Below are 13,173 nucleotides of genomic sequence, written 5' to 3' on the forward strand. Positions count from 1 at the left end.
CTTGTTTAATTCATTGTTTTCATTTTAGATGTAATCTGGAAACTCATTCAGTTGTTTCTCTTAAGAAATTAGCAAAACTTTATAACTATTAGTATTTGACTGAATACCTCTTATGTATAAAACACTGTTCTAATGCTGAGGAGATTCAAAAGGAGCTAGCTTTGGGAACTAGCAGCCCCAGAAACAAATTTTATGTCTCAAAAGAGTCCATTTGGTATCCTAAAGTGATTATAGGTTTATGCCCTACCTGTAAATAATTACACTGAACTGAAAGATGGAAAGGAGATGTAACATTAACTAAGAAATATAGATTATTTTTGTTCATTAGTTATCTTTTTTGATATTTCTTACATACTTTCATTGATTCTTAATAAAAATATTCCTTTCTTTACTTTTGATTTTAATATTTGCCAAAACTTAAAATTTCTATTATCAATTTATTGTTTTAAAGTAGTTCTTCTTATATTATCTTTGAAATCTCACAGCTGAGTGTTGAAGATGAGCTTAGAGATATATGTTATTTTTCATGCTAATTAGTTAATTTGTGTAGCAATTGCTTAAATACATGTGATGAATCAGGTAGTAGGACCAAGTCGAGGAACAAGATGAAAACAGAATTTATAAGTGAGGAGAAAACATTGCAGAGTTTGAGGACAATGATTCCTGCCTGCACAATTTGTATGTAAGGATGAGTTGGCAGCTGATAGAAAGAGGCAGGTCTTGGTACTTGATCCTCGAGAAGGCTGACTAGAAATGTCAAGGACATTTTCAATTCTTTGTGGATTCTCCAGGAAACATCAAACATTTAGCTGAAGAGCCAAGGTGACAGTCTCTTTGAGGAATGTCTGCAGGTGCTCTTCCACCCCCTCTTCCTCATACCTGGACACCTGGACACCATTTCCCTCACTAGAATGTCTCAAAGGAATGAGCAGAAATACATCCTCAGAGTTTAGCTCACTGATGGTCATCTAAGATGATTTACAACTCTCAAAAGCATAAAAATAACATAAATGCTTGAAGTCAGAGATTGATAACTAAACTATGGTACATTTACATAATGGAATACTATGCAGCCATTAAAAATCTTGTCATAGGAGAATATTCAACAACATAGGGCACATGTCTATAGCATATATATAAAAAACACTATTTACATATTTATATATACTTAAACACAATGATCCTGTATTTGGATGCAACAGCTTAAAGTTCAGATGGCTATACATCAATATGTTTAAAGTGTCCATCTCTGGGTGATTTTATTCCCAACTTTTCTTTATTGAATCTAGATTACTTTTTTAAAAAAATCTTTTATTTATTTACTTGTGATAGAGAGAAAGAGAGAGCTTGAGAGAGCAAGGTAAGTGGGGAGGGACAAAGAGAGAGGGGAAAACAAGACTCTCCACAGAGCAAGGAGCCCGACACAGGGCTTGATCTCAAGACCCTGAGATTATGACCTGAGCCAAAGGCAGATGCTTAACAGACTAAGCCACCTAGTTGCCCCAGATTACTCTTGTAATTAAACAAAATCCTATTTAACTTATAAAAATTTTATAAAATAATTCATAAATTTTATATTCATAAAATTTAAAAATGCAAGCATAATTGTGTAACTATAAAAATCAATTTACAATGTAATGAGATTTTAAAAGGATATATGAGAATACATACCTTATATTCATGTTTGTGTGCCTATATGTTTATTCTAAAGAATAACCATGGCCTAGAACTCAGTGTATCACTTGGTTGTCTGGATCCCCAGCCAGTAATCTTAGAATGGAGCTAGCATTTCCCACCATTCCATTACAATTCTGAAATGTTATTTTTGAAAAAGAAAAAAGAAGTATGGGTGGGGAACTTTAGAATTGACTCATCCTCTATCAAGTGAGAAGAAAATTGAATTTAGTTCATGTCTCTGTTTTAATCTTTACCAGTGAAATAGAATGGTACCAAGGAGGTGGAGACAGGGAGACATGGGGCAGAACCTACGTCCTACATAATTGTCGTGGGTCTCTTCCTTTCTTTAACATTGACAATTATCCAAAGTTATGGAAAATGCCATGCAAAAGCAGCTTCCAGCCTCTCCTTCTTTTATAAGAATGATAATAATAACCAACATGCATGTAATGCTCATTAGATGCCAAGTACTCTAATAGCGTGTGTATGTATATGTACACACCTGCACAAAACTAGTTCAGTCCTTACAATGACATTTTGAGGCAGATTTCATTATTTTACACATGAGGGAATTAAGATATACTTTTCTGTGAGCCCTTGCTATGTAGAAATTCTGGATCTGCTACTGGAAGGGACATGGGATAAATTTGCATTATGATATGCTCTAGAATCCACTCATTCACCTCATTGCTGTTTTTTTTTTTTTTTCAACTTCTGTTTTATACAGGTTTCATTTCCACAGAAGACCCATCATTCAACACTCCTAGTACAAGACAAGACCCTTCAGGCACTATGCACCAACATCTCCCAGATGGGGGACAAAGTTAGCTCACCAATTTTTTTTTATTCAAGTATAAATAACATACAGTATAATAGTTTTGGATGTACAATATAATGATCACAAGAAATGTACTTGTAATCCCCTTCACCTATCTCGCTACTGGTGGAAACACAAGCTGGTGCAGCCACTGTGAAAAACAGTATGGAGTTTCCTCAAAAAATTAAAAATAGAAATACCACATGACCCAGTAATTCCACTACTGAATATTTCCCAAAGAAAATGAAAACACTAATTTGAAAATATATATGCATCCCTATGTTCACTAGAGCATTATTTACAGTAGCCAAGATATGGAAACAGCCCAAGTGTCCATCCATAGATGAATGGATTAAGGAGAATATGGTACATATACACAATGGAATGTTACTCAGCCATAAAAAAGAGTGAAATCTTGCCTTTTGCAACAATGTGGATGGATCTAGAGAGTATAATGCTAAGTGAGATAAGTCAGAGAAAAACAAATACCATATGATTTCACTCATATATGGAACTTAAGAAACAAAGAAAAAAGAAACAAAAAAAAAACAGGGTTTATTCATGTTTTAAAATAGTTGCTTCTGAGTGCACTGTTATGATGCAACTCTATTTAATTGAACCTGTCACTGGTGAAACTCTGACCAACACTGAGAAACACCACTAAGTGGATGCAATCCTTACTCCAAGGGAATTCTCACTTCTGGAATATCTCACAGAAATAATACTGTGGGATAAAGCAACTAAAACCATCTAGCAGAGTGTATAATTACTGAAAGTGACCATGAAATGGTGGGCCAGATAGAAGGGATCTTATTGTACAGTGGTGATGAGGGCCCTGGGTCAAACCACGCAGGGCTCAGCTGTCCCACCTGCTAACGCTGAGGTAGTTTCTTCAAGGGCTTTCTATCTTCTTCATTTTAAAATGGGCCCATAATATTCATCTTATAGTATTTCTCTAGAGGTCAAATAAGAAGCTGTATGTAAAATTGCTCCACCCCAAGCCTGACATATCATAACTGCCTGCTAAATGAGAACTCTAAGCCACGCTGGGTATTAAGAGAAGTGCAGTCAGGCTACATTCAGTGTCTATTTTTCTCAAGAAACAATGACTTCACAAGAGCTGGTTGAAAGTAGGAAGGGAGTGTCTCTTGTAGGGGGGGTTAGGCAGGATACTCCAGATTTTTTTTTTTTTTAAAAACTCAGAAAATACCTAGAGTGACTGCAGGATCATTAGTTAATAGAAACATGGAGAAAATGCTCTGGGATAAATGGAAGCAGCAGATTTTAAGAACAGAGACCAGGGGAGGAAAATTAGGTTAAGTGCTTGGAACTAATTATTAGGCTTCTGCATTCAATGAAACAATCTAATTTTCAAAGTGACTTCAATGTGAAGCCAATATGATGGTGTCCAACCAGAAAACATTTAAAAGACAAATACAGACACACAATGCTATATGCCCTGAATTTTAGAAATAATGGTTAGCATGGTGGGGCATTGCAAGTGTTTTCATGCATTACCTAATTTTATCCTCACAGGAACCCAAAGAGATAGGTACTATAATCTTTGTCTGCCTAAGAAATTACTAAAGCACAGAGAAATTAAGTAATGTGTCCAAGGCCCATAACTAGTAAGAGAGATTCTTGTGAATGAAAACCCACCTATCTTGCTCCAGAGCTCATACACTAACCACAACCATCAACTGCCATGAAGAAAGAGAAGATAAGCCCCAATTAAACTTTAAACATAACCTCTAAAGAATGACCAAATATAACCAAGTCCTTGACTACATGATACCATGTGGTATAATATGTTATATTCAAGAAGACTGTAAGGCTGTAGTAGTCTTACTACTTCATGACATAAAGGGGTATTGGTGACTGCAGAGAAAGAAATGTAATCAGGTTAATGCTAGTGGTGCATTAAGGTACATTAAGGCAACAACACTAGAAACTTCTGCAGATAGGGAATCCAGACAAAAGCTCAGAAGAGACACAGTAAGGATTTGTCTTCAGATGGTGGCTCTGGCATAAGTCTGGAAAATTGATACCAACGTGACTCTGTTGGCTTTGGACTGAAATTCATGTGGGGTGATGGCTTATTGTGTCTCCTTTCTTCTCTCCATTTTTACACCTATTTTTAAATGCACTGCTTCTTGTAGAAGTCAATAAGTGGTTCTTCCAGTACTTTCTCATACCCTTTCCTTCATTTAAGGAGATGGTTTGCTAATTTCTGCCCATGAATATTTGTTGAGTAGTTCAAAGTAGATAGTGGAATTACTAGTGTTAAGATTGACACAGTACTTCATAAGTTTTACTAGCTAACTACTTAAATTGAACAGTAGCTCCCCAAACACAGTTAAAAAGAGACCCACCAAACAATCTAATTCCAATATGGAAGTTTAAAGACATACGATATGTATTCTGACTTTATTTTGAAATTTTGTCTTTTTAGAATCAAGACAACAACTTGTCCACATTTTCTCTGAACCAGGTAAGTTAATATTTGACATAGAATAACAATAATTTCATCTTAAATTATACATTGCTAGTTCCCAATGTCTAAGAAAATAAGCATCAATTTTTATCTTTTTTATTTTTAAAAGGTTTTATTTATTTATTTCAAAGAGAGAGAGGAGAGCAACAGAGGGGAGGGAAAGGAAGAGCAAAAGAATGCCAAGATGACTTTGTGCTAAGTATGGAGCCCAATGTGGGGCCCAATCTCACACCCCCTAGATCTTGGCCTGAATCGGAATTAAGAGTCAGATATCTAACTGAATGAGCCACTCAGGTGCCCCAAAAAGCAACAATTTTTAAAACAGAATAGGGTATATTATTAACTTTCATGATATAAGATTGTAAAGGCAAGCAAAATACGCTCCTTTTACAATTGAAATATGCATTTCTTATTTTCCTAAATATTTTGGAACTAGCAGTACATAATGCGATAATACTTTTTCTTTTAATTTAGGTTTTTTTAGCTTTATAACCAACACGGTTACTTGAGAAAAGTTTCGTCGGAACTTATAAAACAATTGAACTTCCTTCTTTCCTACTTGTAAAGAAAGCAAGAAGCTTAAAATCATCTGATTAATTGGCACATGTCAAGAATAAATATGAACCATTTATATCTCAATTCTGATTCATTTTGGGCCTTATGCTACCAGTTTGGGGTTATTCTCCCAGCCCTCTGTGCCTGGAGGACTGTCACCCCCCTTCTTTGGTGCTGCTGTGGATCAGGCTTTAGTTGATTTATGAGCTCATTTACTATTTGGCCTTTCTAAGTCTCCCTTCACAGTTGGCTTATGTCCATACTTCACACAAGAAAAATGGGTTGTAGAACCGAATCACTAGCTCATGAGTTACAGCTACATGGACAGGAAGGTTGGGCAATATTAGTGGCAGGAAAAGCTACTTTTACTTTTTAAAAATCAATAATAAGTATTTTAAACATAAATTAGCCAAATAAATGTGCCATTTTACTTGTATGTCTTGCCTTCAGTTCTATTGACCTCATTTGAAAGCACTACAAAAATGCACAAATAGGCAAGACTACTTCTAACTTAAATTTTGTTTCATTTTCAACATGTAAAACTTGAGAAATATTTTAGTATACCTCCAGTATAGTCTATATTGTATATTACATTAGAACTACACTAATTAGTATACACAAGTTATAAAATATTAGTGTGTATTATATTTAGTTTATTTCCTCCAAAACTTTCCAACAAGATTCAATGATCTGTCCAATATCCTTTTGTACATCAAGACATTATTTTCTCTCATAGTTTTGAAACTATGAAAGAGTGTGTGGTTTTTTTCCAAATCGAGGTAGAATGTCCACATGGCTCTTATCCATAATTATGCCTGTGAGGTCCTATAAAGAACAATGGGAGTGAACTCTGGAACTCTGGAGTCTTGGTTGTCATTAGATGTATGACCTTGGACAAGACGTTAGTGCTCCAAGTTCCAGTCTCCCATGTGGTTACTGTGAAAAATCTATTTTTTTTAAATATATAATATACATAAAAGTATACTAATGTATATCCTATAAAAAGACAAAGTGATATTACCCTGATTTTAATTGTTTTATTTTTCAGTTGATATGTGGTAGTTTATTTCACACTTTGGTAATTTTCTGTTCTCTTTTTCTCCCTTAGTGATAATAGGGATTATTTATGCAGTAATGCTTGGTATCATTATAACTATCCTCTCAATTGCCTTCTGTATTGGCCAACTGACAAAGGTGAGAATTCAGTTTTTAATTTTGCTGTAAGTGCTTGTGTGAACAACTCTATTCCTCTGAGTTCAATTAAACTCAAAGAGAAGCAAAACTGCATAAAACTCCCATCTTTTTCAACTGGACACATAAAAGTCACTGGGTTATTCAGGTGGAAGTAGTTTTTTGCATTTGCCCTATGAAGGAACTCAAAATATAAAGGTCTCCCCCACTTTGCAACGAAAAAATTTTCAAAGTTTTTGTCTCATTTGATTTAATGTAATTTGGTGGATATAGATGAAACAATCAAATTTCTAATTATAGTATGTATTTTAACTTGTGTGTGCAAAATATTTAAACTAACATGATGTATTTACATATGTTTAAAACTTTTGCTTTTTTTCATTCTCATATTTCCTGGTACAAATTTTTCAAACCCCACCCATGTGTTTTCCAGCATGAGTGGTTTTTTTCATCACTAAAGCTAACTTTAAATCCATATGATACAACATTCCAAAACATGTAACGTTTACTATAACTTTCTATCTAAGATGTTTAAGACACAACACTTGTGTGTATATTTCTGATGCTATAATTAGAACTATAATCCTAGATCATTAAGTACCTGGTCACCAAAGAATGCTATGGTTGAGTTCTCGTTTATTCTCTGTTCTTGATCTCTCTTTGTGATCTCCACACCCTAACCTCTATATATGTAGTCTTTTAAAAAAGGCTTATGTAGAAGGGTAACAACGTTGCAATGACAAGTGTATAACAACAACTTCCATTGGGTGACTTCTGTAATGATCCAAACTTATGATTGATTATCATCACTCTATGTAAATGTATCTTCTCTAAAGAATACTTCTTAATAAAAGTGATTGAGAGTGTTGTGACACGAGGGACGTTGTACAAACGTGAATGTAAGATGACTCCTCTTGTCTGTGGTATAAATACTAGGGGAAAATAATCTCCTTGTGATTAGGCATATATGGCAAAACGAGTTGTCTTCTCTCTTGACTGATGCTCTAAAATAAAAAAAGTCAGCATAATACTTAGTTGGCAAAATTCAGAGAAAATCTTCTATAAATATATAGAAAAATTGGATCATGATCAATATGCTAAGACATCTTGCCTCTTTTTAAAAAAACTTTCCATTTTAGCTTTTCATTACAGCAGGGAAATATGAAAGTCAGTGTTCGGGGGTAACAATTTACCTATGAAAATATCAAATACTATTTCAAAATACAAATACAAGTGTAAATCAAAGTTTGTAAATATCTATGAAATTGTGCACTTTTCCAAAAGTAACCTTTACAAAGCATATTTTCATCAAAAGAAAACAAACGTTAGCCAAAAAAAAGTTTTTTGAACTTGAGGCATTTTTTATAAGGTTTTAAGTTTTGAAAATTGTGGCATTAATATTTTTCTGGATTTTATTCATAGAAAAGTTCACTTCCTGCCCAAGTTGCATCTCCAGAAGATGCAGACCCTGAGGTTCTGTAGAAACAAGAAATCCAGGTTGGTGCTAATATTCTTTATGCCTTTTGTCTTTTGGGGAGGGAAATAAATTAGTTACTACTTTCCGAGTTGGGAGGGGTATGCCTGATTAGGATTCTTTTATATTCTATTTCATTAACGCTACCTCTGTAAAGAATTTTTATGTGAACATTTGTCTTCGGCATAGTGAAATTATCCCTTAGGCACAAAGTATCTTAAAAAAAAAAAGTAAAGCAAATATTGTAACTAAAAGCAAAGTTAAATTCTTTTGTATACTTCCTATTTTCTAAACTGCAAAGTTTTTATAAGAGACCTTACAGTAGGCATAGTTTAATAGCCCCTTATCTGCAGCTAGACCTGAATTTGCATCCATATTTCAACACTTACTAGCTGTGTAACCATGCACAAGCTACTAATATGGAGATAATGATAGTTAATGTGGTGATAATTTAATATGAACATAATGATAATGTCGACCTCATGGAATTTCATGAGGATGAAATGAGCTACAGCAAGTAAAACAGTTGCAATAGTTCTTGGCCATAGTAAGTGCTCACGCCTGTTAGCTCTAATAAATAATGCAGGCTCCATGCCCAAATGACCTTCTCTGCACGACTGGCTAGTCACCTGGCCCTCTGTTTTCATTTCTACCTGCAGGTGCTAGATAGATACACAACATGTGGAAAACTGCAGGTCAATTTTGTTCACACAGAATAGTTTTAACTTCCACAGTGGTTTTTTAAAAGAGCATTCATTGCCAACTTAGAAAAATAGGAGATTTTTACGTTAAAAAACACACAAATAAAAAAAAAAACCACAAATATTAGTACTACCTCACAGAAAAAAAAAAAAATGTAAACCCTAACAACCCTGGAGCCTCTGTACCAGCATGAGAGTAATTCGTAAGAGCTGAGTAGTGGTGGCTCCCTCAGCTATTGGTTTAAATACCAAGCCAATTTTATTGATTTCATTCATTATGGTTCTTGTACAACCTCGATAATTAAGCATATAGTTCCTATTAGATGTCACCTGAAGCATAAGCCCAAGTGATGTCTATTTTGGGAGATGTCCACCAAGAACAAATCTCTGTGAAATGGGCTTTAAGGCTCAAGCAAAAATGACCTGACTCCTCCTTCTACAAAATCAACTAGGCTTTTTCCATAATCATAAAAAATCATGAAGGGGCACCTGGGTACCTCAGTCGGTTTAGCCTCTGACTCTTGGTTTTTGGCTCAGATCATGATCTCAGGGCTGTGGGATTGAGCCTGAGGCAGGCTCTGCACTCATCAGGGAGTCTGTTTGAGATTTTCTCTTTCCCCTTCCCTTTGCCCCTCTCCCTGTCTCATAAATAAATAAATAAATAAATAAATAAATAAATAAATAAATACTTTTAAAAAGTCATGATAGAACCGAAGACCTGTAAATTTTTGGATTCTAGTTTTAACCTAGGACTAAGCACTTATCTTCAAAAGACTTGCTAGGTTTCCTAGACTTTGGAATGAGGAAGGAAAGTTTTAAAATTCATTCTAGCTACATAACCTATAGGCAGGACTTGCATCATTAAGTTATCTTGTGGATTGTTCTTAAAGCTTAACCATGATTGTTACCTAAGTACTTAGTCCCAGGAAAGTCATGCTTTATAGAGTAAATTGCATATGCAAGGTTCTCAGAAAAATGGATTAAAAAAAAACAATTTGTTGATACTTAACAAAATTTTGAGTCATGTGCCAGATTCATTTCACTTACTAAGGAAGGCTATCTTGTCATAGGACTTGCAGGTGGAACTAATGTCTGTATTTTTAACCTATATTATGCATTATTTTTAAAAAGAATGTTTTTATGCTGTTTCTAAAATGGAGCGATTGCCACCCAAACCCATGAACATTACACAGGGCAAGACAAGGTAGTTCCGGGCAGATGGACAACATGACAGAAAGCATAGGAGACGACCAAATATACTGTACCCAGGGAATTATGTGCATTTCTATATATTAGCAAGATTAATGCTTTGGTTCTGAGTTCATGCCTCAAATATATGGAAAGACAGGAGAAAGTCAAATGAACCAAATTTCAGACTTCTTTTATTTCCCCATATTTGCACAAGTGAAGTTATTAAATGTGTCTTAGTAAGTTAGTTACATGGGTTATAAAATCTGATCTATCTTATAGGAAATATAGGGAAATATATAAAATTATTTAAAAATACTCTAGTTCTATTTTCATAGCATACTTCTATGAAGAAATGTACAAGTCCAAGACAACAAGAGACAGAGGAACCATGCCATCTCAACGAGAACTAGAAATGTTAGGGTGTAAAGTAGTAATTACTTTAATTACCGTGAACTTGCACATAGTTTATGCCTGATAGGAAGTGAGACTAAATGGATCTGAGTGAGCTGCCCATGGTGGTGGCCATAGGTGATTCTTTTTTTTTTTTAATATTTATTTATTTATTCATGAGAGACACAGAGAGAGAAATAGAGGAAGAGACACAGGCGGAGGGAGAAGCAGGCTCCATGCAGGGAGCCTGACGTGGGACTCGATCCTGGGTCTACAGGATCACACCCAGGGCTGAAGGCAGCACTAAACCACTGAGCCACCAGGGCTGCCCCAGAGGTGATTCTATAGCTCATTTCTCACAGGAGAATGTTTGGGATACAAAGATCCCGTGATACCCAAATAGAAGAAACTGTGGAAAACGCTCCATTTTCACAAGAGCAAAGACTCTTCTCCTCCTTTTAACTCACTCTGCAGGAGTAATATAAATCCAACTTTCTAGCCAAGAAAGGTTGAGGGTCAGATTTGATGAAAGAAACCAACCCAGCACCCTTTTCCCACTGCTAGAGAGGAATTTAGCAGTGTGGTGCTGTACAGACTTCTTATTGCTTATGTCCAAAGAACAAAGTTATTCCCAAGAAAGATTGTAGACTAGGGAGGTTGCCTTGGTTCAAAGACACATATGTAATTCAACTCACTTATCAGTTGCTGCCTTCCCACTATATTCAGCCCCTATACAAGTTCTGTGTTAGTTTCTCATCTCTTTAGAAATTAGGAACAGGATTACTATGTTTGTGACTTACCAAAGGCTTTTAGAATAGATTTTCTAAGAAATTCTCTTTTTCTTCACATATTATTCTCTAATAGTGCTAAACTGAAAGAAAATTCCTTTCATTTCCTAGTAATTATATTCAAGGACACCTCCGTGAGAATGTAGAATTCGAAAGTGTATTTTACATATTAATTTCCTATTGTGCTTAAATATGTCTCATACCACTGCTTCTTTTCCCCTCTATAATCCTTCTGCAGAAAAGTAATTCACGAGAATCTGCTCATCAAGCCAAATTTTGGAAGAAGTCAAAGACACAAGACTTCAGCCAAATGAAAAATGAACGTGTGAATTACGTACTCTAATATATTGTATTCCTCTCCTAAGTGGTATAACTTGAGGATGAAAATTTCATCATGAGGAGTCCAGTGACTTGATAATGGAAAATGCCTCTGTTCATCCCAAAATGAAGAATAATTATTTCCTTTCATGCTTGCTTTTGTGTGTTAGCATTATTTTTATAATTAATTGATTTGGAATTCTGATCCCCAAACTTCATTTGGCTTTGTTCGCAGTTCTTTACAACTGACTTTTTCTGTTATTGTATTTCAATGATTGTGCTGTCAAAGGAAAGGCTTGTAAAATCTAGATGAAATCTAAGTTCTCATTCCAAAGTTCGGAGACTTGTCATTGTTTTAAATATATTTAGGGGACTTGCAATCCTGATATTTCCTTCCATTGCAAGGTAGGGTATTACACTGATGATGATGATATTTTAGTCACATTAATAAACCTTGTGCTTGGAGATTCCCTGCACACATGTGTAAACACATACATTATAGGTATAGATATATAAAATGACACTCACTTTCATCCTCAAGCCACAAATCAACACAAAAAAATTTTCCCATTTTAAGAAGTGACATGTTACACATGTGTAAATGATCTATTTAAAAGAATTTGGGTGACAGTCCGGTGTTAACTCTTTCAGGGGACTGACTGATGGGTTGTGTTCCACTGGAAGAGTTATTTATGTAAGAGATCATGGCATCCTGGCAAAGAAAAGAATTAATGACTTTTCCTTGAAAAGTTAATAACTCTGTAAGTGCAAACTTAATAACTTTATAAATGCAATACGATGTGCAAACTTGACAAGCAGTTGAATATTTTAATAGGTTGTTCTGTGCTCTCAATTGAATTATTTAATACATCCAGTCCTATTTTCTTTTTAATAAAGCTTTGAAAAGCAGGCTAAATAGTCCAAAAGAAATTTCTAGGCATGAAACTAAGGCTTTGTTATCACAGAACTATCACTCATTTATAGTAAAACTTAAAAAGTCATATAAAAACAAAGGAGTACCCTCCTGCAATGCTGTATTTCCGAATTACTAAAAATCCTTGTGGCTTTTCATTGTGTGATAATCAAGTAAATAATATTATGTACATATTTGGGCCTAGCAGCTTAAATTTTTTTAAATAAAGTACAAAATCTAAATCTTAACCTTCTTGTTTGTTCTGAGAGTGTTCTTGTGTTGAATTGACTCTTTAACTGAAAATAAGAATATATATTATTAAAGTAGTTTAACTGTATTATTGGGTTAATCAAGTGAATTACTGAAGCACCAAGGCAACTTTAAATGTACTTTTTTCATAAAAATAAAATGTTGAACCAAGAGAGAACAGGGAATTAGGCTTGTCTCTAAAGAAATTTGCAAGTCAAAGACAATAGACCAGAGTGGCTGTCCCATCTCAACAAGAGTAAGAGAATTCAGAGAATAATTAAAGTATGAATTGCTTTAACCTCTTGGAACTTTTCCAGTTAATTTCTCTATACTTCCATCTATGGACTTTTCACATTTGAACTTAATGCTTGTAGAAAGAAATCACCTTTACTCTCTTTATATTTTTATAATTAAA

General features: G+C 34.6%; 1 protein-coding gene across 1 annotated transcript in view; it reads left to right on the top strand.

The window, feature by feature from the left end:
* LOC121481512 (glycophorin-A) overlaps window positions 1–12,757 on the top strand; it is a 31,166-nt gene extending 18,409 nt beyond the window's left edge. Inside the window, exons 3-7 of the mRNA XM_041738921.1 lie at window positions 2,405–2,500; window positions 4,947–4,985; window positions 6,652–6,737; window positions 8,157–8,231; window positions 11,517–12,757. Coding sequence (XP_041594855.1) covers window positions 2,405–2,500; window positions 4,947–4,985; window positions 6,652–6,737; window positions 8,157–8,216 — 281 coding nt within the window. The 3' untranslated portion in view covers window positions 8,217–8,231; window positions 11,517–12,757. The remainder of the gene's footprint in view (window positions 1–2,404; window positions 2,501–4,946; window positions 4,986–6,651; window positions 6,738–8,156; window positions 8,232–11,516) is intronic.
* Window positions 12,758–13,173: the final 416 nt, after the last annotated feature.

This window comes from Vulpes lagopus, chromosome 23 (genome assembly GCF_018345385.1).
Source record: "Vulpes lagopus strain Blue_001 chromosome 23, ASM1834538v1, whole genome shotgun sequence".
NCBI classification, from domain to species: Eukaryota; Metazoa; Chordata; class Mammalia; order Carnivora; family Canidae; genus Vulpes; species Vulpes lagopus.